This window comes from Gallinula chloropus (genome assembly GCF_964237585.1).
Source record: "Gallinula chloropus genome assembly, chromosome: 31".
Taxonomy (NCBI): Eukaryota; Metazoa; Chordata; class Aves; order Gruiformes; family Rallidae; genus Gallinula; species Gallinula chloropus.
Genome location: NC_140116.1, coordinates 1,389,880 through 1,412,451, shown reverse-complemented (window position 1 = coordinate 1,412,451; position 22,572 = coordinate 1,389,880). Strand labels below are relative to the sequence as shown.

Sequence of the window (22,572 nt, the reverse complement as noted above, 5' to 3'; positions counted from 1 at the left end):
GCCTCAGGGATCTGGGGTGTTGGTGGGGGGGCATCTGCACCAGGAGATGCAGGAGGGTTGCTCTGGGGGGAGTGTTTTGGGGTGGGACAGAGGAGAGACCCCCCCCCAGTTGTATGAACCCCCCTGGGGTATGAAACCCCCCACCAGGCGTATACCCCCCCCCAAGGGTATGAATCCCCCCCACCCAGGGCTATGAAAACCCTCTCCAGGTGTATAACCCCCCCCCAGGCTATGAAACCACCCCCAAGGGGTATGAAGCCCCCCCCAGGGGTATGAACCCCCCCCTCCCCAGGGATCTGAAACCCCCCCTCCCCAGGGATCTGAAACCCCCCTTGATCTGAAACCCCCCTTGAGAAGTATGAAACACCCACCCAGCAGTATAAGCCCTGAAGTGGGGTCATGACACCCCCCCCCCCGCCCCCCCCTCAGGGCTCTGAAAGCCCCCAAGGGCTATGAACCCCCCCACCAGGGGTATGAAACCCCCCCCTGAGGACTATGAACCTCAAGCCCCCCAGGCTCTGAAACACATCCCCCCCCCCAAACCCCTCTACCCAGCCTGGACTGGGCTCAGGGAGCTGAGTTCACCCCCTAAAAGAAAAGCCAAATCCCAGCTGGGTTATACTGGGAGCACTGGGATTAGAGGGGGGGGGGGGAAATAAAGACGGAGACAGGCAGATCCATTAACCAAAATATCCTCCAGTTTCTATTCACAAGGAAAAGCTCCAGTCCATCTTTTTATTAATTATTTGGTTTTTTGAAAAATTTTTCTCCTGACATTACAGAACTAAACTGAAATGTGTCTCTTCCACTCTTACATTTCATGACAGAACAGAAACTTCATGAGCCGAAAAAAAGGGGGGGGAAAGGGATTTTTGGGGGGTGGGGAAATGGGGTTTTTAAGGGAGTTTTTGGAGGTGAAAAGGGTGTGGGAAGGAGAGGAAAAAAAAAAAAAAAAGCTTTATAAAACTAAGATTTGAATTTAAAATGTTGGAATTGGGAGAAAAGGGAGAGGGGAAATGGGGGGGGAACCAACCAAAAGGGAATCAACCAAAAGTGAAACCAAAAATAAAACAAAAAAAGGAAGAAAACAAAAAGAAAACAAAAAAAAAGGAAAAAAAACAAAAAGAAAACAAAAAAACCCCAGAAAAACAAAAAAAAAAAACCAAAAAAGGAGAAAAAACCCCCAGAAAACCCAACAAAATAAACCAACAAAAAAATAAAACCAACCAAAAAAAAAATCCAACCAAAAAATGAACCAACCAAAAGAACCCAAGAGAAAATAACCCCCAAAATGAACTGAAATAAAAGGAGAAACAACCCAAAACTGAACCAAAAAGAAAAGATAAACCAACTGAGAAGGGGAAAATGGAAACTCTCCAACAAAAGAAACGTCGTGAGTGGCGGCGGCGAGGATGGAGGAACCCAAAAAATGTCCAAAACTAGTTAAAACCTGGGGCTGGCTGCTAAGGGGCTACACAGATGGATGGTGGGGGAGGCCCAGGGTCCACGGCGGGGCCCCCCTAGCTGCTTCCCATGCCCCCGGTCTCCGAGGAGAGCCTGTGGAGGAAGAAGAGGGCGTCAGAGGGGCCCCCGCCCCGAATGAGGGGGGGCGTGGGAAGGAGGGAGGTGGGGAGGGGGGAAAAAGGGGGGTTGTGGCTGTGGGAGGGGAAAGAGGAGAAGGGGGTTGTTGGGGGGGTTTTGGGGTGAGGAGGAGAGGGGTTTGTTTTGGGTGGGAAGGGGGAGTTTGTCTTGGGTGAGGAAAGTGGGGGGGGGCTCATCCTGGGAGAGGAAGGGGGGTTCATCCTGGGAGAGGAAGGGGGGTTCATCCTGGGAGAGGAAGGGGGGGTTCGTCCTGGGAGAGGAAGGGGGGGGGGGTCGTCCTGGGAGAGGAAGGGGGGGGGGGTCGTCCTGGGAGAGGAAGGGGGGGGGGGTCGTCCTGGGAGAGGAAGGGGGGGGGGGTCGTCCTGGGAGAGGAAGGGGGGGGGGGTCGTCCTGGGAGAGGAAGGGGGGGGGGGGTCGTCCTGGGAGAGGAAGGGGGGGGTTCGTCCTGGGAGAGGAAGGGGGGGGGGGTCGTCCTGGGAGAGGAAGGGGGGGGGTCGTCCTGGGAGAGGAAGGGGGGGGGGTCGTCCTGGGAGAGGAAGGGGGGGGGTTCGTCCTGGGAGAGGAAGGGGGGGGTTCGTCCTGGGAGAGGAAGGGGGGGGTATTTTGGGGTGAGGACAGGGGGGGGTTTTTTTGGGTGAGGACGGGGGGGGGTATTTTGGGTGAGGAAGGGGGGGTTTGCTCTGGGTGAGGAGGGGGGGGTTATTTTGGGTGAGAACGGGGGGGGGGTTTTTTGGGTGAGGACGGGGGGGTATTTTGGGTGAGGAAGGGGGGGTTTGCTCTGGGTGAGGAGGGGGGGGGTTATTTTGGGTGAGGGGGGGTTATTTTGGGTGAGGGGGGGGTTTGCTTTGGGTGAGGAGGGGGGGGTTTATTTTGGGTGAGGAAGGGGGGGTTTGGTTTGGGTGAGGAGGGGGGGTTTGCTTTGGGTGAGGAGGGGGGGGGTTTGTTCTGAGCACAAGCAGGGGAAGGTGCAGCAGGAGGGTGAGGGGGGGGCTGTTGGCACCCACACAACGCTTCTCCCAGAGGAGATAAGAGGGTGACCCCCTCATGGGGTGCAGAGCAAGGGGAGGGGGTACAGAGCAGCTGGGTGGGGGAGGGGGCTCTGCCCCAGGCAGGAGGGTGAAGCTTGGGGGTGGGGGGAGCACCCCCAGGGCAAAGGGAGGGGGTCCCAAGGTGCCCCAGGCAGGAATCAGGCAGCGATTCCCATGGGGAAGGCAGAGCGCAAAGAAGGGGGGTGGGGAAGGGAGGGGGGGGCTGTACCCCCAGCCAGGGACCCCTTGGGGAGCACAGAGGGAAGGGGGGGGGGGGGGGCACATACATACACACTGCAATAAGGGGGGGGTCCCTGAGCAAGCAGGGACAACACCAGCATCCCCCTTCCCCCCAATAACCAGCTCAAAGCTGCTCCCTCCCCATAATTTAAAGGGGTGGGATGGGGGGGGGGGGGGGGGGGCGGCTACACCCCCCCCCAATGGGGGGGTCACAACGAGCCCTCCCCCAAGCAAAAGGGGCTCCCTCCCTGGGGCTCAGCCCCCCCTCAAATCGTGGCACAGATCTAGCAGAGCAGATTCTCACCGTGGCAACTTTATTACAGGTACAGACATTAAAGAGAAGACAGGCCAGGCCAGGAATGCAATTAACCCCCCCTCCCCCCCAAAAAACTCGTTTATTTGGTAATTAACCCCCCCCAACATCCCCCCCACAAAACCCACGATTGCAACGAAGCTACTTAAAAAAATAGGGGGGAAATGACCAAAAAAAAGAGAGGGGAAAGGGCAAATTATAAAGCAACAGCTCCAAGCTAGCAAGGGGGGGGTGTGGAACTGAACTGGTCACTGGATTCCAAACTGGGGTAACTGGGAGAATCATCTCCCAGTCAGCAAGAAAACTCTGCTCTAAGGGAACATCACAAGCTCACTTTGGGAGTGGAAATAAAAAGAGGGGAAGGGGAAAAAGGGAAGGAAACCCCAGAAACCAACCCAAAAACTGGGGGAGAACCAACTAAACCCCCCGTGGGGAAAATAAAAAGAGAGGAGGAAGGTTCCTCTGAGTCTCCTCTGCGGGGTCTGCCAGGTGCCACCCGCCTGCCAGGGGCTGTAAGGGCAGGAGGAGGAGGCTCAGTAGGGAGAAAACCTCTGTTTTTCAGCTTTGAGTTTGTTAGTGACACATGGCACCGCTGGAGCGGAGGTCCCCTTAGCAGCAGACACAACATTTAGAGCCAGGAGAGGGACGGGTTTCATGCCAAGCAGACTGGAGACACAAGGGGCGGTCGGAAGAGGGTTGGGGAGGCTGGCGGGTGCTTCGGAGGCCCCCGCTGTGGCGAGCGAGGGGGTGGTGGTGGAGGAGGAAGAAGAAGAAGAAGAAGGGGTGGAGGGTTGAGAGAGGTTGATGCTGAGGTGGTCAGGGATCGTGACGGAGGCTGCCTGGGAGGAGGGTTTAGCGCTTTCTAAACTGTAACAGAGGAGAAAAAAAAAGGAACAAAAAACAACAAAAACAAAACAAAACAAAAAAAAAAGATATGGGTGGGTGGGTGGGAGGGAACAGCATGGAAATTCAAAGGGGGAAAAGAAAAGGGGAGGGGGAAAAAAAAACCAACCCTAAAAGCACAGGACAAACTGTGTCAAATCACAGGAGCTGAGCTCGGGGGGGATGCTGTGCCCCACCACTCAGGTTTGGGCTCGGCTCTCAGCTGCACTGGGAACCCCACACACACACACACCCACCCCAGCACCCCCAGAGCTGGGGGGGTGGGAGGGGGGGAAAAGAGATCACAAGTGGCTTCTCCTCTGTTCCCACCTTGGGGGTGGAGCTGCCACACACCCCAAGGGGTGACAAGTCCCTGAAGGGGTTTGGGGCTCAACCCCAGGCTGAGCCCCAGGGGATGGTGACACTCCCAGCCTGGCTCATCGCAGGGGACAAGGGACACGGCGCCAAGATGGGGGTGTGAGCACACAGAGCCAGGCCCTAAACCTTCCCCCCACCCCTCCTCCTCCTCCTCCTCCTCCTCCTCCTCCCTCCTCTCCCTCCCTCCCTCCACCGCCGCAGCGTGCCGCATGGCGGGGCAGGCAGCCAGGCCCCACGCCGGGCTGCGGGGAGGGCAGCTGGGCTCCCAAAAACCCAGCCAGCAGCCCCCTTCTTCTCCCTCAGGAACCCACTGGGAGATGCTGGGGATCTCCACGAGCGGGTCCAGGGCAAGCCCTCCTCTTATCACTCCAGAGAAATTAGTTAATTAGTTGGAAATTAATGAAGCCCTCACCACACAAGCACCAGAGCACAACAGCACAGCCCTGAGACCCCTGACAGGGCCAGGCAGGGCTTTTAAGTAGCCAGGGGCTGCCCCTCAAAGCCCTTTCCAGCCAGGATCGTTAGCCTAACAGACCAGGAGGTGATGGCACCAGGAGGAGTGGGACAACAGGCACAGGGAAGGGAGGGGAAAGGGAAAGGGGGAGGGAAGGAAAAACCAAAATCCAACCAAAAAAAAGGGGAGGGGTGGGGGAGTGGGGGAAGGAAAACCCCCTTCCCCTCACACATGGGGGCATGAGGAAGGTCCCAGCCCTGGGAGTGGGACCCCACAGCACGGGCGTGCAGGGCCAGCCCACCCCATATCCCACCCCATATCCCACCCCAAAGCACAGAGCCTCGTTAGCCAGAGCCTTACCTGACATTAATTAGATACTGGGCCAAGCTAATGCTCGCTGCAGATCCAGTTATGGTCACCTGCCTGTCAGTAGATCCTTCCACTGGGTTGGCAATTTTGATCTGCGCCCCAGACATCTGGCGGATCTCATTGATTTTGGCGCCCTGACGCCCGATGATGCAGCCAATCAACTGGGGGAGGGGGGAAAAAACAGCTTCATTAGGGGCTGGGAGAAGCTAACAAGGTGTTAAATTATCCTCCTCATCCTCATCATCCTCCCTGTTGTGTGTCTGTCCCTGAGCGGGACAGGGCTGGCAGCTGGTGGGGGGCAGGGGGGGGGGGGTCTGCCTTAAAAGCTGGCTGGAGGAGGGAGAAGGGGTGTGGGGCCAGCAGGAGAGGTTTGGGGGGTGGGTTTGGGCACAGCCATGAGCCCTCCTGCAGCAGTTCCCTCCTCCCAGTTTGTTTGGAAAACAGAGGGACAGATCCCAGTGGTGCTGAGGGAGAAGGGGGCAGCCCCCTCTGTGTGCCCACCCTCCCTTCGTGGGATCCTAAAGCCCCTGGATGTGGGATCCTAAAGCCCCTGGATGTGGGATCCTAAAGCCCCTGGATGTGGGATCCTAAAGCCCCTGGATACTCACATCATTTGGAATGGTGAGTTCATGAGAAGTGGTTTGAGCAGAAGCATCCAAACCTGCTTAGAGACAAGAGAGAAAAGCAGGAGAAATTCAGGGTGGGGGGCAATAAGGAGGGTGGGGAGGGGGGGGAGCAGGGGGGTGCAGCACAGACACACTGCAGCAGTCATGGCTACCTTGAGAACAGCTTAAAAAACGAAGAGGGTCAGGGCAGAGCAAGCTGTGAGTTACCTCCAACCCCTCCCTGCTCACCTGCTTCCCACCAACCCCTCCCCAAACCCTTCAGTCACCCCCAATTTCTCACACACACCCCCCTCCTTGTTTGTTCATTCCCCATCCCCTTCCCATGAGGTCACCACAGGATCTTCCTTCCAGTCAGGCCAGTCCCACAGCAGCTCACTCTCCAGTTGGGCACTGGGCTCTGCTGCTGCCCACTCTGTTACCAGCTACCCCCCTTCCTCCTCCTCCTCTTCCTCACCACAGCCCGGGCAGGGCAGTGCTACACCAGCCTCCACAAGCCCTCTGAGGCTGCTCACCTCTCAGATGGGGCCAGGCACATGCTAAATGGGTCTAATTAGGGTTTTTTTCCCTCTTCTTTTAGGTGGTTTTAATTATTTCCCCACCTTCCCTTGCTCACTCTGGCTACAGGGAGCAGTGGGACCCTCAGACCTCAGCCTGGGGGTGAAGCAGCTCGGGGGACACACCAGCAGCTGAAGCTGTTAAGGGGGCACCGTGTGCATGTGTCCCCCCCCCCAAACCTCAAACCAGCAGCAAATGGGGGGTGTGGGGGTGTTTTGGAGGGGTGTGGGGGGAGTGTGTGCACTCTTTGGCTGCTGCAGGCAACCTGATCAGCTCCAGCAACTCCCTGAAGGGGGGGAAAATCACTTCTCTCAACTCCCCTTCTTGCCCCAGCACATGGCTGGGGGTGGGTGGGGGGGTAAAACAAAGAGGGGAGGGGGGGGGCCCAAAAGGTTACAGGTGCTGGACTGAGCCCTCCACCAAATCCTGCTGCTCTCCACTCAATCCAGGGCACGTCCAACCAAACCAGGCAGGTACCTCCAGCCCTTCTAAGGCTCCCCCCTTGACAGCACCCCCCCCAATCCGTGCACAGAAGGCAGGCAGCATTTAACAGGGAGAACAAGACCCCAGTCAGGATTAATACACAATAGAATAACTACAGATTTTGGTTTTTGGTCATTACCCCAATAGCCTTTCACCTCTGGAGAGCTGGATTCAACGCCTGTTAAGATACAAGTGACAATGAGTTTGGCTGTCTCAGGTTGAGAGCCCCAAATGGAGATTTTTTTAAAGGGCTATTTTTCCTTTAAAAGGTTTTTCCTTTTTTTTTTCAGTTTTTTTTCCTTTTTTTAGCCATCTTAGCAAATCTACAGCCAATTTGGTACAGCTCAGTGGTTGCCTGCTCAGGGCTGGAGTAGCCAGAGGGGAAGAGAGAGAGAGGGTGCTGCAGGTTGGGGGGGGTCTCCCTGTGCATTGGCAGAGCTGTGGAGGATGGGGATGAAGAGGAAGGAAAGCAGCACGGAGGCCCTGCCTTGCTCAGTGGTTTTTGGTTTGGGTTTTTATTCCTCCTCCTACCCTCTGTGGGTCCCCCACAAGCTGGAGAAGCCGGTACCAAGTTACCCCCAGAGATGTCACCACCACAAGAAGAAGAAAATCATTACCTGGTCAGGTGGGGGAAGGTTTTTTTGGGGTGTTTTGGTTTGGTTTTTGGTTTGGTTTTGGAGAGCACAAGCCCCAAGCAGAGGCCCCATGTGAGAGGAGCCAACAGGCTGGCCTTTGGCCCACGTTAGCGTAACAAGGAGAGAGAAGGAGTTTCCATACCACTGAATCCAGTGTTGCCATGAGACATTGGAAAGTGTGACTGTTGCATTGCCAACTGGTGCAGCTTGGTCAGCTAGAGGGGGAGAGAGAGAGAGAAAACAACAAAAAAAAAAGGAAAACAAGAAAAAAACAAAACAAAACAAAAAAAGAGAGAAAGAAAAAGGCTGATGTTAGCCAATTCCCAAGGCCAAGCAGGGCCAGGACTCACAGCACATCAACACACACACACTGCTGGTGGCACTGGGCTGCCCTGGCCCCTCCACACACGGCCCCTCTCCTCATGGAGAGGGAAGGGGCACCAGGCCATGGTGGGCTGGGAGGGGGCTGCGTCCACACCCCCCCACCCCGGGGGTGAAGCGAGGTAGGAGAGGAGCTCGGGGAGAGAAGCGGAGAGGAGCAGGAGAGAGGAGGCAGGCGGGGTGCTCACACCACACCATGCAGGGAGCAGCGGGGAGGGACCACGGGGGTGGAACCCGGCTGGGTTCGGTCCCCTGGAGAAGCTCATCTAAGCCCAGCCTCCTTCCAGCCCTTCTCCTCCCTTGCCTGGCGCGTTTCTGGGGTGTGGGGTCATGTCCCCCCCCCCCTAAAAAACTCCCCTCACTGACTCTAAGGGTGCCAGGAGCGGAGATCAGCCCCCACCACCACAAGCCTACGGGATGAACATGGGTGCCAGAGGATGGTGGTGTCTGACAGCGAACTGGGACAGCGCCTGAGGGAGAGGAGGCCACTGCCTGGACTGTCACTCCCCTCCCAAATTATCCCTGAGGCAGGTTGGTGGCAACCTAGGCCAGAGCCAACCTTGTGTGGGTGTCACATCATCCCCCCCCTCCCCTGCACCCCGACCATCCCACAACTGCCACCTCGCTGGGCCAGCTGTCCCCTGCCCCGGGAGAACCACCACCACCACCACGTGCAGGTTTAGTTTTCTCTTGGCAGGCTGCGTGCCAAATTCAAGGGGGAAGAGAGGGAAAGGAAGGGGGGGGGGAAAGGAAGGGGGCTGGGGGGACAGGGGGGGCGCAAGGGGTAAAGCTGGAGCTGGTGTGTGAGATGCCAAGCCGAGGGAGAGGTGGGTTGGAACAAAAAATAAAAATATGTATTTTTATATATTTAAGGAGGGAAATGTTGGAAAGAAGGTGAGGGGAAGGAAAAAGGAAGAGATCTGAGACCAGGTGAAATTGGCTGCGAATTGGAAGGGGGGTGGAGTTTTTTGGGGGGGAGCTCAAGGCCAAGCTGGACGGCTAGCGGCTCGAGTGGAGAAAGCACGGAGAAAATTTTGGAAGGGGAGAAGGAAGAGGGTGGATTTCAAGACAAGAAGTTGTAAAACAAAACTTACATCTGGCTGTGGAATGGCATACTGTCCTTGAATGGTATAGGCCTACAAAAGGAGGAAAACAGTCCTATTAACAACCATCGGACAGCCACCCAGGGACAGACAGATTTCAACTAGCCAGGAAGTCAGAGAGCCAAGGTGGAGAGTTCTCCGGGGCGAGGGAAGTGGGGCAGGGAGAGGCAGGGGATGGATAAATGCTGTAACAAGCAGTTTTCTAGACGGGCTGTTACTCGAATTGGCCTTACGTGGCGGTTACAGGGAGGGAGTGGACAGTGTTGGCGCCGTCCCCCCCAAAAAAAAAAGATAGTAGTAGTAGTAGTAATAATAATAATAATAATAATAAAAAAAAGAGTGGCAGACAAAAAACAGAACGGCTGGGATCTTGATGAAGATGTATGGTGTGGTGGAGTCCGACAATGCTCCTAGCCCTGCGCCCCCCAGGCCTTGCTGACAGGGGAAAGATCTCCAACGCCCCCAAAACGCCAGCCCTGCTAGCTCCCAGCCCCTTCTTTCCCCCTGCCCAGCAGCATTCCCCCACCCTCCACCCCTTAAAGATTCCTCCCCCCAACCCCCTCCCCCCCCCCCCCCCCAAAAAAAAATCGGTCCCCCGATTCCGAGTCCTCTGGTCACTTCCACACGCCTAGGAAAACGTCGCTGGGCAAGCTAGAGGTAAACGCTGGAGCTGGCTACCGAGGCTAGACAAGGCAAAAGAGAGGCATTCGGGGGGTGGGGTGGGTGGGGGGTAACAAGGCTGAGTGCCTGACCTGCCACAATTCCATGTCTTGAGGTTAAGGGACAGCCACAGACTTCAGATTCCTCCTGAAGCTACCCAGAAAGGGCGAGTCACTGGCTGGGGCCTGGCTGGCTAAGGTTTTTGATGGTGGGGTGGGAGGTGGGTGGGGGGGGTGGGGGAATGTGGGGGGGAGTTTGGGGGGGGTTTGGAGGGGGCGGGCAGGTTTGGGGGTGGGTGGGATAGGTAGGGGAGAGGGGGGTACACAGCCTCACTTCCAGGTCACCGGAAGAACTGCAGCCCAGGCTGGAATTGGCCCAAGTTCGTTGCCATGCAGTGGCTGCCGGGTGGCCTGCGTGAGGAGAGGTTGGTGGGCTCAGAGTCCAGTTCCCAGTGGACAGGAGTCCACAGCACAAAAGCCACCGTTGACGGGTTTTGGGGGACGGGGACAGGGATGCCACCCTTGTTGGCAGTCTCAGAGAGGCCAAGGATTGAACGGGCCGTGGAGACTGAACTCCCCTCTCACCTCCTGAGGTGGTCCCTCCAAGTCAGAGTTGAGGCACATGGATGGGGCGGTGTGGGGGTAGCTCGCACTGCCGCTGCTGTACCTGTCCTGTGGATAAATTAGAGGACTTCAGTCTCCAGGGCTGTCAATCCAAAACCTTCCGCTAACACCAAACTCACATCGACATCAGCTCTGCTTGCTATTTGTCTGTCTTTCTCTTTTTTGTGTGTGTGTGTGTCTGTGTTTTCTCTCCAGGGCTTTTTTAAACCTGGCTCTCAAGCACAAAACTAACTCTGAGCTGCAAAAGACAAGAGCACAACACCAACCGGGAGCGGGGCCCCGATGGCTGCGTGGGGCTGGCCGCGGCCCTGGGCCAAGGGGGGGAGAGGGGGTCGGAAGAGAAGGAGAAGGGGAAGGGGAAGAGGGGTGGGAAAAAAAGAGGAGGGAGGGGAAGGGGAAGAGATGCGTGGCCGTGGGAAGCCTGCTCCTCACTGCTCTAACGGGGAAGGCAGCCTGCTCCCGCGCCACGGGGGGTGTGGGGGCTTCACGGTACGGCCCCCCCCCCCCCCCCCTCAATTGCTGGGGGGGATGTCAGGGGGGGGCACTGATGTACCGGCCAGGCGCTTCCCCCGGGGCGCAGAGCGGCGGGAGAAGCGGGAGGGGAAGTGGGAGGGGGTGGGCTGACTGGGTTCAGGGAGAGGGGGAAGAGGAAGGGAGGGCAAAAGGGGGTGGGGGGGGGTGGGTGGAAGGGGTGGCCAAGGCGAGGAAGGGGACGGCGGCAGCAGGTCCGTCCCCACAACAAGCGTGGCGTGCCAGCCTGGCAGGATGAGGAGGAGGAGGGGGGGGAGAGGAAGAGCAGAGTCAGGCCTGGCTCTCTGGGAGGCCGGCGGCAGCTACCCCCTTCCCTTCCCTGCCTACAGAGGCCTCCACGGACACCACCACCCCCTGCCTGCGCTGCCTGAGCCGGCTTGGGGCTCCGTGTCCGTGCTGGAGGAGCCCACCCGCCCCCCCCCAGGGGTCTCTCCCTGAGAGCCCACCCCCTCCCCAGGGGTCTCTCCCTGAGGGCAGGAAGGCAGCGGATGTGTGTTCTCCAAGCAGCGTGATCAGCAGCCCTGGGAACCGCGGGGTGGGGAGGAGGAGCCCCCCACACCCGGGTCTGAGCCTCCTGTTCTTACCCAGCAGCTCAGGTGGGAGCGTGGGCAAGGACCCCCCCGACCCCAAACAGGGCCAGGGTGGGGGTCCAGGGTGGGGGAATTAAATTCAGGGCTTTACAGCAGACAGGATCCCAAGGGGAGCCCTGTCACCTGTAACCTGGCCTGGCAGCAGAGAGCAGACAACTCCCCTGGCTCAGCTCAGCGCAGGAGGGACTGAACCCCACGTTACCTGATGGCTACTCCTATCTGACACCCTCCCCCCTCCTGCAAGATGAGGCTTTTCCACACCCCACCCCTTCCCAACAGCACAGGCTAAGCCTCTGCACCCCAAAAGCCAGCCCCAGAGAGCAGAGACACACCCCTCCCCCCCCCCCACCCTCCCCACCACCACCACCACCACCACCATCATCACCCTCCGGGCCGGTCACCCACAGCAGGTCCCACCAAGTCCTCAGAGCCAGCCCAAGGCAGGGGGGCAGAGCCCAGATTTGGGCAGCTGCACTCCCAGCCCCATTCAGATCCCCCGCCGCCGCCGCCACCACCACACTGGGATTTCTTTTTAGCTGGTTAATTCCCAGGATCATTTTGCCAACAGCCCCCTCCTCTCCAAATCAGACCTTTTATCCCCCCCCTCCCCTCAGCCCACCTCTGCCCTCTGGCATCCCTCAGCGAGCCCAGCTGGGAGCAGGCTCTGGGAGAGCAGCTCTGCGCTGGAGGCAGCGGCGTGGGTGACAGGCACGCAGAGCGGAGCGTGGCAGCTCCATCCCCCCCACCCCCACCCCCCTCAAACACCCCCCCTTCCCCCCCCCAAATTTTTCTCCCCACCCCAGACCCCAGGAGCAGAGGAGAGGCCTTACCTGACCGCCTGCAAAGATGACAGGGGAGCTGGATGGCTTGGGTCGGTACGGGATGGTGACGCCCTTCGGGGGAGACTGGGTGACAGGCAGAGAGGGAAGGTCAGACCCCTGGCACCGCCGCTCCCCTACCCACCCCCCAGACATGCTCTGCCATGGGATTTAAGCACCAGCCCTTTGGGAAGACGTGGAAGCAAGCCTATTTCTTCCCAGGCCTGGGCACAGGGCCCCAAGGAGGACACCCAAGGAGCAAGAGGGTGACTCAGGACAGCAGGATGCCACCACGTAGTGTCACCGTGCTGGGCAGCACGACCTGTCACCAGGGAGCAGCTCCAGAAACCTGGCTCGACCCCAGCTTTAAGCTGCTCCAAGCCTCACCTGGATGAGGCTGTAATCCCCCAGCTATCCCTTTATCCCCCAGCAGCCCTTCCTCCAGCCTCAGCACTTTCCACTCATGAGGGACACGGCTCCCCAAGGGCACACAGCTCGTGTGTGTGGGGGGTGTGTGTGTGTGTGTGTGTGGTGGGGCAGGAATTAAACCCCCCACAGACTCTTGGGGCAGGGAGGGGGAGGCCCTACCTCAAGCATGACGACGCAGATCTGTTTGACACACTCAATGATGGACTGTGGGATCCCAGCGATGGTGATGGCTCGCTCGGTCGAGTTGGGCAGCATGTCTCCTGCCACCTGGACCTGTGCCCCCGTGCTCTGCAAAGTTGAGGGTTAAAAATAGAGCGTCAGACCCCAGGGAGGGCTGTGACCTCAGCAACAAACCCCGTGGCTGGGTTATAGATAGCCAAAACTGTCCCACTCCCTCCTCCTTTCCCCTCCAAATAAAGTCCTTTAATCCTAGCTGGGATAGAATTTGGTCATCGGGAGCCCAGGGCAGGAGAGGAGGGCCCAGGCTGCAGCCTCTCCCAGTAACTGGAGAGTGAAGCCACTGGCAGCACTGGGTGCTGAACGGCATCACTGAGGGTGACACAGGCCTGGCAGGACATCCCACATCCCACCCCCAACCCCAAGAGCTGGGAAAAGGCTGGGAGGAGGGAAACCAAGAGGTGGAGAAAGGGGGGGGGGACAAGAACCCAAGTGTCCTGCTGCAGGGGGAGGGTGGGAGGGGATGGGGGATCAGTTTTACAAGCACCAAAAACACAGAGAGATCTAAAAGCAGCCAAGTGATGCCACATTTCTGCTGAGTGGTACCACTGAGGAGGAAGGGGGGGTCCCAACATGAGGATTTACCCCTGGGGGCACCCAGACCCCATGCATACCCCTCCCCTGCCCCCCACACACCTCTCTTATCTCTTTGATCTTGCAGCCTCCTTTCCCAATGAGGGACCCGCACTGGCTGGCGGGTACCACGAGCCGGAGGGTGACCGGGGGCCGGCTGGCAGCTGTGCTGTTGGTCATGGAGCTGCTGATGTCCTGTGAGGAAGAGGAGTTACTCAGAGGGGGCAGCCTGGCACGGCCCCCCCACTGCAAGGGCACGCAGAGGGGGGACGTGCCTGGCAGAGAGGGAGGGGGTGAGGAAGATGATGGTAGTAGGGGGCACGCTGGGCCAAGGTGACCCCCCCTGGGTTCTCCCAGAGCTTCCCAGAAACAACATGGCCACATTTTGGGGGAAGAAGCAGCCAAATTGTGTTGTCTGAATGAAAAGAGGGGGTTAAACCCCCACCCAGCCCAGCCCAGAGGCACCAGCTGGGTCATGCCACAGCCAAACGGGAACTGGCTGTGCTGGTGTTGGGAGGGGGACAAGTGGTTGGGGGCTTGGTGTCCCCACAGCTCCCAGTTCAGCATGGAGCCTCCCAGTTTAACAGGGGGGGATGTGTATGGGAAGGGGGGGGGGAAATCAGGAGCAGCTCCAGGAAAAACAAGCCCAGCCCTGATTACAGTGGTCATGTGCTGGCAGGGGGAGGGGAGGCACAAGGCCACAGCTCAACTGACCTACTAAAATCAAAGCTCCCACTCAGAGAGCCAGCAGCCAGGAGCCACGCTCGGCCAGGGAGCCCAGAGGACTCCTGCTCTTGGGGAATGGCACAAACAGCCCCAGGCTCAGCTGCCTTTTAGGCAGAGGGGGGACTAGAGAGGCCTGAGGGACAGATCTGCCACCACTGGGCTGTTTTCTCCCAGGGAAGGGTTCCCCAAATGTAAAAGGCAACAGGATTTTTACCCCTGTGGGTGAGGTGAGGGCTCACAGAGCTCTGCCCTGCCCCAGGCCAGGAGCTCGCACCTTCCCAACGCCGCAGAGCAGGACGGGCAAACTCCAGCACCACGGCCCTGAGCAGGCTGCAACACCTGCAGCCAGGATCAACACTCCCCATGGAAGTCCCAGATTCAACAGGACCAGAGGCACAGTGCAGCTCCTCCTTCAGCGCTGCACAGCCCACGTTCCCTCCTTGGTGGGGCTGGAGGACGGAGCTGAGCCCCGGCTACGCGCCGAGGATGATGGGGAAGCAGCACAACCCCCCCCCAGGGAGGATGAGCCAAAGCCAGGGGGGGTTTAAAACAAGAGCAGGGCTTTAAAGGGCTTTAACTGGCAGCCAGGGGGTGGGTTTTGAGCCCAGAAATGTCCCCCCCGGGGCTGTGATACTCAGCAAGTGGCTGTTTAAGGATGGCTGAGCACACACACAGGAACCAGCGCTGCCCGGACCTTGACCCTGAGCGCTGCTGGGCAAAGATCAGGCCCCAGGGGGAAAACACCGTGTGGGACGAGCCCATCCGGCTGCTCATCCCTAGGGAAGAGCTTTGGACACCCCCACACACCCTCCCCCAGGGCAAATTTAGCCGGGGAAGGGCATAAAGGGTGACTGCAGGCAGGGCAGGAACCCCGCTGTGGGCACTGGGGGGTGTGGGGAGGGGGCTGAAGGCTGGGGAGGGGGCTGGGGGCCGGGGAGGGGGCTGGGGGCTGCAGACACACCTCTTCCAGTTTGTCAATGATCATCGCAAACGCTTTGAAGATGGCATTGGTGGGTCCAGCGAGGGTGATGATCCGCTCGGGGCAGTTCCCTTCTGAGATGTTGATGCGAGCGCCACTCTGCCCGGGAGGGAAACCAGGGGACATCAGGGCTCCCTGTCCCCCCCCCCGCCACCCTCCTCCCTCCAGGAGCAGCCACGGGGTGACACCGCCCAGCTCAGCTCTGCCTTAGGCCGGTGGCTGTCCCCCTGAGTCCTTCCCCTCCCCTCCCCTCCCTCCCGCCGCGGCTCAGGGCAGCCATCTTATCCTCCTCGGCTTCCTGCCCGCCTCCTGCCTACAACTCCCAGCATGCCTTGCGCCCGCGGCTCCCATCTGCTGCCGGTGCGGCCTGGCACAGGCCCCGAGGCCTTTGAAGGCCCCACCGCCCCAGCCCAGCCCCATCCCGACCCTCCCCGCCCTCAGACTCACCTCCTCACGCATCTTCTTCACCGACTCCCCTTTCTGTGCGAGGGAAAAGAGAAGGGAGAGAGGAATTAGCAGGGCTGCAGCGGGGGAGTGGAAGGGAAAGGGGGTGGGGGGGGACACACAGACACACGGGGTGAGCGAGGGGTCTGGAGCTCACTTACCTTCCCAATGATGCTTCCCACCTCCTGGCAAGGAAAGAAAAGGAGCAATTAGCCCGTGCTGAAGGCTAAAACCCTCCTCCCAGCTCTCTTTTTGCAGCTAAACCCAAGATCCCAGCACCCCCCATGGGTACAGACCCCACTCTGCCAGCTGAGCTCCCCCCAGCTCGCTCCTTTCCCCCCCCTCATTCCCCTCCCTGCCCCAAGAGCTGTTATTTTTACTGATGTGTTACACTTTAAAGCGCTGCCTGCCCTGTCATGAGATACCCAGGAGCAGGCTGGGTGCCAGGCAGCACATTCCTACCGCCTGCAACACCCAAACAGCTCCGAGCACCCTGACCCACGGCGACTCACCCCCACGGCAGCACCCCCAGCGCCCAGAGAAGCTCCCCCCCTGTGTGGGGTGAAGGGGTTTGGGCACAGCCCCCTGCCCCCTGGGTCGTACCTTGCCGTGCATGAGTAGTCGGATGGTGAGTGTGACATTTAATCCACCTTCAATGACACCGGTGTCCATCTTGAGCTGCGCTGGCTCGAGTCAGGCTGCGGCAGTGCTGGGGCAGCGGAGCTACCAACGACACAGGTTTGTTTCAGGGGCTACAAGGACCCTCCCCACACACTTCCAGGCCCATCCCAGGGGGATTTAAGCTCCTTTCCAAGGTTTTTTCTTCCCTCTCCCACCCCTGGATATCCTTCCTGGCAGATTTAGGGCCGTGCTCCCCTCCCAAGTGACAATCAGGGGAGCTGATCCCCAACAGTTCAGCTCCTCAACAGGCTGCTCCTCCTCCTCCTCCTCCTGCCAGGGGTTTTCCAGCACAATCCCACCTGCATCAGGACAGTCTCACTCATCCCCTCCCTCCTTCCAGCCCTGCTCCTCACTGAAACTTCCCCCACAGCTCCAGGAAACTCTCTCTCCTGTGCTCACGAGCCCCACGCTTTCTGCTCCCTCACGGGTTTTCCTCCACAGCCACGTGTGAACACACACACACACACACACTGCTCTGTCTCCCTGTGGTTTAACCCACTCAGGAAGTGGGGTGGGGGGGTTGCTGCTGAGAAAATAAAACCCCCAGAGCAACTTCTCTGCGTGGGGAGGCCTCTCAGAGCCCGTTTCCAGGCTGCTTTACTCAAGGCCACGCGAGCGCCCGATCAGGTTTCAAACAACCTGGGGCAGCAGTTGCCAAACACCAGCTCAGCCAACCCTTTTCCTTCAGAAATTTAAGGTAAATCAAGTGGGGTTTGGGGCTCTTTTTAGCAGCCTGGCTGGTCACACACCCTACCAGTAAAGTTTAACCAAGCCCAGGGAGAAGATGGAGCCAGGGGGAAGGGGTTTAACCTGGCAGGGGCTGGTGCCAAGAGGCCAGTGCCCCAGGGTTAATGTTCTTTTAAGGGGAAGCCACTGGCACCAAAGGGCTTTTGGCCGGGGGTTGTTTTTTATGCCACGGCCTCTATAAACTCAGCCTGACATCCCAGTGGATCCAAAAAGGTGCCTAGTTTGGAAAGGAGAGCCCAGGATCCAAGCCTGGCAGCAGCAGAGCCAGGAGCAGAGTCTAGACCCGAGCCCACGAGCCGGGTTGTTTACGAGTTGCCCGGTTCACCGGAGGTGGCAGGAGCCTCCCTGGCACCCGCCGGCTCTGAACCCACTCCTCCTCCTCCTCCTCCCACCAGTTCAGCGTCCCAGTTCGCTTTGGTGAGCATTAATTTGCTCTCCTGGCAGCGGTTTTGCCTGTCGAACGAGCTTGGGTCGGTTACTGGGGCTGCCTGGAAGCCCGTGGGGGACAAAAGGAGCTGACCAAACCTGCCAGGGGGTTACGCAAAGGGAGAGGAGAAGCCGTGTGGGGCAGGCCCAGGCCCTGGCTGCCCCTGCCCAGGCTCACAGGGAGCTTCTTCCGCTAGGAAACTTCCCCCAAACTTTTCCTTACCTCCATCCGGCAGCCCTGCCTGACCCCCCCCCTCACCCCCCACCCCGGTACACGTGGGAGGACCGGTCCCCACACGCTGCCTGTACCGGGATCAAACACCCACCCCAGGGCATCCCCACTCAGGATCCTGGCCACAAACTGGGACCATTATGGGGAAACAGGGGATCGGGTGCCAGGGCAGGGATTTGGCTCCAAAAACAGCCTGTCCCTGCGGGGGGGGGATAAAGAAACGTGGCTTCCTGGCTCATCCCTGCGGCGGGGCAGGGAGGGGGGGGAAACAGCTCCGGGGCTGGAGATCTCAGGTCTAAACCTGACTCATCAGCCCGGGGGGAATGAGGGGGGCTCCGGACCGAACCTCCGGATCAGATCCGGAGGGTCCCCAGTCCCGGGATCCCAGCTCTAAGCCGGACCCGGCCCTCGGAATGGAGCCTGGGGGGCGGAGGGGGGGGTAACGGGGCGATCGGCTGAGTCCCGGGAGCGCGGTTCAGGCTCCGGAGCCCAAACGGGGCCGAGGAAGAACCGGGATTCAGAGCCGGAGGGGAGTGGGGAGGCGGGGGGGGGCGGGGGGAGACCCCCGGACTGGGATCGCGGCTGCAAACCGGGCAGGACCCGGTGCGAACGGGGGTTTAGAGAGTCCCCCCACCCCGAGCCGAGCCTTTCGTTCCCCCTCCGCCCCGCCCCAGAACCACGAACCGGGCTGGAGGTGGAGGGGGGGGCGGGAAGGGAAAAAACCCCAACTCGGGATGGCGGCAAAAACCGGCCCCGACCGGAAAAAAAAAAAAAACATTTAAAAAAATTATTAAAAAAAAAATAAAGAAAAACTAAAGAAAAAAAAAAAGATTAAAAAAAAAAAGGGGGGAAAAAAAAAGCCCCAAAATCCCCCCCCCGGTACCGGGCTGGGAGGGGGGGGTGGGGGGGGGGGCAGCAGCCGCCGGCGCCATGTGACGCACGCGGCTCCCCGGCCTTCCCGGGACCCGGGACCCGCAGCGGGGGGCGAGGGGAGGGTGTCGGGGAAGGGGGCGAGAGGCAGCGGTGCCCCCCCACCCCCTTCACCCCCCCCTTTGACCCCCCGTCCCTCCCCCAGCCCGCCCCGGGCGGCGGCGCGGCGCGCGCGCAGGCCGCGGCCTAGGCCGCGAGTAGGCCGCACGTAGGCCGCGGGCTGGCGTGAGGGCGCGGCCGGCGTCGGTGTAAGGGAGGGCGGCGCCGAGGCGCTACGCGAGGCCGCGGCTCGGCGTGGAAGTCGGCGCCGGAGGAAAAGGAAAAAGCTTTTTTGGGTGGGGGGAAGGGAAAAGAGAAAGGAAAAGGGAATGAAGAAGGTGGGGGGGGGGGGTGGAAAAGGGCGGGGGGGGGGAAAGGGAGGGGGATCGGGCCTACCTGGAGCGGCGCCGGTAACGGCGGCGGGAGAAGGGCGCTCCGGGCGGAGCGGGAGGAGGGAGGGCGGGGAAGGAGGGGAGGGAAGGTGGGGGGGGAAGAGGGAAGCGCGCCGGGGCGGGCGGGCGGGATGGCGGCGGGAGGAAGCGGCGGGAGGAGGGAAGGCGGCGGCTGCTCCTGCTGCGGCGGCCGCGGCGGGTCTGGGAGGGGGCGGCGGGAGCGGCCCGATTTACACCCCGCCCCGACCCGGAAACGGACGCCGCGCACCAGCGAGGCGCGGCGGGGCGGGGATAGAGCGGCCTCTCCTCCCACCCACCCCCCCCCCACGCTCCGCCCCGCCCCGCCCGTACCACAGAGTTCTGGCCGGGGATGGGGGGGGGGGTGGGACGCGCGGGTAGAGCGGCCCCGCAGAACCCCAGTGCCTCCCGCGGCTTGGAGGACTTCGTGGGGGGGGGTTGGGGGTGTCGCGGGGTCCCAGGGGTGGGGGGGGGTCCCAAACCCCGCGTCCCCCCCCTCGCCGGGGCTGGCGGGGGGGTCTGTCAGCCCGTTGCCCCCCTCTCCCCCCCCCCACAAAGGAGACAGGGAGGCGGGAGGGTGTCCCGGGGCTTTATTGGGGGGCACAGGGGGGACCCCGGCACACAGAGACCCCCCCCCGCCCCGCCCCGGCACCCCCAGGGAAGGGGGGGGCACATGGGGGGGTACACAAGGTCATATGTGGACACAGGAGGGTCCAGGGGGACACGGGGGGGTCCCAGGATGGTCCTGGGTGGCCCTGGGTGGACACAGGAGATCCTGGGTGGTCCTGGGTGGTCCTGGGAGGTCCCAGGGGGACACAGGAGGTCCTGGGTGGTCCTGGGTGGTCCTGGGTGGACATGGGAGATCCTGGGTGGTCCTGAGGGGAGGTAGGAGGTCGCAGGGGGACACAGGAGGTCCTGGGTGGACATGGAAGGTCCCAGGTAGACACCGGAGGTCCCAGGAGGTCCTGGGTGGTCCTGGGAGGTCCTGGGAGGTCCCAGGGGGACACAGGAGGTCCCAGGAGGTCCCAGGAGGTCCTGGGTGGTCCTGGGTGGCCCTGGGTGGACACAGGAGGTCCTGGGTGGTCCTGGGAGGTCCTGGGAGGTCCCAGGGGGACACAGGAGGTCCCAGGAGGTCCTGGGTGGACATGGGAGGTCCCAGGGGGACACGGGAGATCCTGGGTGGTCCTGAGGGGAGCTGGGAGGTCCCAGGTGGTCCTGGGTGGTCACCCAGGGCCACGGGTGGTCACAGCACCCAGGAGGACCTGGGGGGGGGTCGCGGGCTCAGTCGGAGTCGCTGCTGGAGGAGGAGGAGGAGGACGAAGAGCGCTGTGGGGACAGGACGGCCGTAAGCACCGGGGGGGGCTGGGGGGGGACACCCCCTCTGTGTGTGTGTGTCCCCCCCCCACGGCCCCCCCTACCTTGTGCCTCTTGTGGGCCTTCTTCATCTTCTTCTTCATCTTCTTGGCCGCCTTCTTGTCCAGCACGGGGGGGCACAGGGGGGGCACCCCGGGGTAGGGGGGCACCCCAGGGTGGGGGGGCACCAGAGAAGGGCACCCCGGGGGTCCCATTGGGTGCAGGGGGGGCCCTGGGGGCAGCCCAGAGGGGTATGGGGGCTGCCCAGGCACCCCCGCTGGGTTTGGGGGTACCCCAGGGGGGGCATAGGGGGGCTGGGGGGGGTACACAGGGTTTTGGGGGGGGGGGCTGGGGGGTGTACATGGGGTTTGGGGGGTACACGGGGTTGGGGGGGGGCGGCTGCCCTGGGGACAAGAGAGAAAATTAAGGGGGGGGGGGTCACACACACGATTCCCCCCCCCCCATTGCCCTGGGGGGGGCAGGAAGGGGGGGGGTGTCAAGGGAGCCTCCCCAACTCTGGGGGTGTTCCCCCTCCCCCCTTTACCTGCACCGGGGTTCCACATGGTGGGTGACACCTCTGGGACCTGGGGGGGGGGCACATGGGGTGAGTGGGGACCCCCCCAAACCCCCTGAAGCTCCCTGGGGGGGGGACACCCCACCCCCCCACCCCCCCCCCCTGCCGCCTCCGAGGGGAAACTGAGTCACGGCAGCTGGGGGGGCCCCCCCCGTGTGTGTGTGTCACCCCCCCCCAGGGGTGAGGGGCTGGGGGGGGGGAAGTTTGGGGGTGCGGGGGGGGGACTTGGGGGGGTCAGAGGTTATGGGGGGGTCAGAGCCCGGGGGGGGGGGGTTGGGGGAGTCAGGGGGGGCCAGGAGTGTTTGGGGGTGCGGGGGGGGAGGTGTAGGGAGGATATTGGGGGGGGGCAGGGGGGTGAGAGGGGGCTGGGGGGGCAGAGGGGTGCGGGGGGGGGGGCTGGGGGGGGCACGGGGGATACACAGGGGGATTTGGGGGGGGGTGCAGGAGGGTGGGGGGGTCCCGAGGGGTCGTGGGGGGTCCCGGGGGGTCGTGGGGGGGGGGTCCGCTCCCACCTGCCGCCTCCGCTCCGGCCGCGGCCCCGCCCGCAGGAAACGGGGGGAGGGGCCGGACCCCGGGGCCCTCCCCGGGGCGGGGGGAGGGGCGAGGGGGGGCGGGGGGAGGGGCGAGGGGGGGGCGGGGACACCCTGTCCTTTGCCGGGGCGGGGGGGGGGGGGGAATGAGGCGGGGGGGGGGCCAGGAGGAGCGAACCGGAGCGCCTGGGATCCCCCCCCCACACCCCGCACCCCCCACACCCACCCCCCCCGTGCCTCAGTTTCCCTCCGCACCCACCTCTCGCTCATCCGCCGGGGGGGCGGCCCGAAGATCGGGGCTCCCCGGGGGTCCGGAGGGCCGGGGGGGGGCAGCAGCCGGTGGGGGGGTCCCGGGGGGCGGGGGGGGGGCCGGGGGGGCGGGGGGGGCCCGGGGGGCGGGGGGGGCCCGGCCGCCAGGCGCTGCAGCCGCTGCAGGACCCGCTCTGCCGACAGCCGCGCCTCGGGGTCGGGGTCCCAGGAATCCTCCAGCAGCTCCGGCAGAGCCCCCCCGGGCTGCGGGACCCCCCCCTGGGCTCAGCACGGGCACCCCACAACCCCTGAGCACCCCAAAACCCCTGGGGAACCCCCCCAGAGCTCCCAGTAAGGACACCCCCCCCAAAACATGGGCACCCCAAAACCCCCTGAGGACCCCCCAGGGCACCCAGGAAGGACCCTCCCCCCAAAACATGAGCACCCCACAACCCCTGAGCACCCCAAAACCCCTTGAGGACCCCCCCAGAGCACCCAGGAAGGACCCTCCCCCCAAAATATGGGCACCCCAAAACCCCCTGAGCACCCCAAAACCCCTGGGGAACCCCCCAGGGCACCCAGGAAGGACCCCCACAAAAAAATGGGCACCCCAAAACCTTCTGATGACCCCTCAGGGCACCCAGGCAGCCCCCCTCCCCCCAAAATATGGGCACCTTACAACCCCTGAGCACCCCAAAACCCCCTGGGGACCCCCCAGGACACCCAGGCAGCCCCCCTTCCC

At 61.7% G+C, this 22,572-nt stretch overlaps 2 protein-coding genes across 9 annotated transcripts in view; both read right to left on the bottom strand.

Annotated features, from left to right (window-relative positions):
* Nucleotides 1-676: 676 nt before the first annotated feature.
* PCBP2 (poly(rC) binding protein 2) lies at nucleotides 677-19,293 on the bottom strand. 8 transcript variants are annotated; one of them, XM_084277241.1, is made up of 16 exons: nucleotides 19,111-19,293; nucleotides 16,263-16,382; nucleotides 15,821-15,844; nucleotides 15,663-15,695; nucleotides 15,198-15,314; nucleotides 13,574-13,705; nucleotides 12,860-12,988; nucleotides 12,284-12,358; nucleotides 10,294-10,380; nucleotides 10,054-10,119; nucleotides 9,041-9,082; nucleotides 7,708-7,780; nucleotides 7,070-7,108; nucleotides 5,875-5,930; nucleotides 5,258-5,427; nucleotides 677-1,557 (listed from the first exon to the last, which is right to left on the bottom strand). In XM_084277241.1, the coding sequence occupies exons 2-16, from the start codon at nucleotides 16,329-16,331 to the stop codon at nucleotides 1,521-1,523; spliced, it is 1,149 nt and encodes a 382-aa protein (XP_084133367.1). In that variant the 5' UTR covers nucleotides 16,332-16,382; nucleotides 19,111-19,293; the 3' UTR covers nucleotides 677-1,520. The 8 variants fall into 8 exon arrangements, with proteins under 8 accessions (XP_084133367.1, XP_084133368.1, XP_084133369.1 ...); XM_084277242.1 differs by having other exon boundaries at nucleotides 5,875-5,927; XM_084277243.1 differs by lacking the exon at nucleotides 7,070-7,108.
* AMHR2 (anti-Mullerian hormone receptor type 2) overlaps nucleotides 18,041-22,572 on the bottom strand; it is a gene marked incomplete at both ends in the record, with an annotated part of 4,854 nt that continues 322 nt past the window's right edge. The window contains 5 exons of the mRNA XM_084277199.1: nucleotides 18,041-18,165; nucleotides 20,543-20,644; nucleotides 21,022-21,061; nucleotides 21,841-21,907; nucleotides 21,970-22,094. Coding sequence (XP_084133325.1) covers nucleotides 18,041-18,165; nucleotides 20,543-20,644; nucleotides 21,022-21,061; nucleotides 21,841-21,907; nucleotides 21,970-22,094 — 459 coding nt within the window. The remainder of the gene's footprint in view (nucleotides 18,166-20,542; nucleotides 20,645-21,021; nucleotides 21,062-21,840; nucleotides 21,908-21,969; nucleotides 22,095-22,572) is intronic.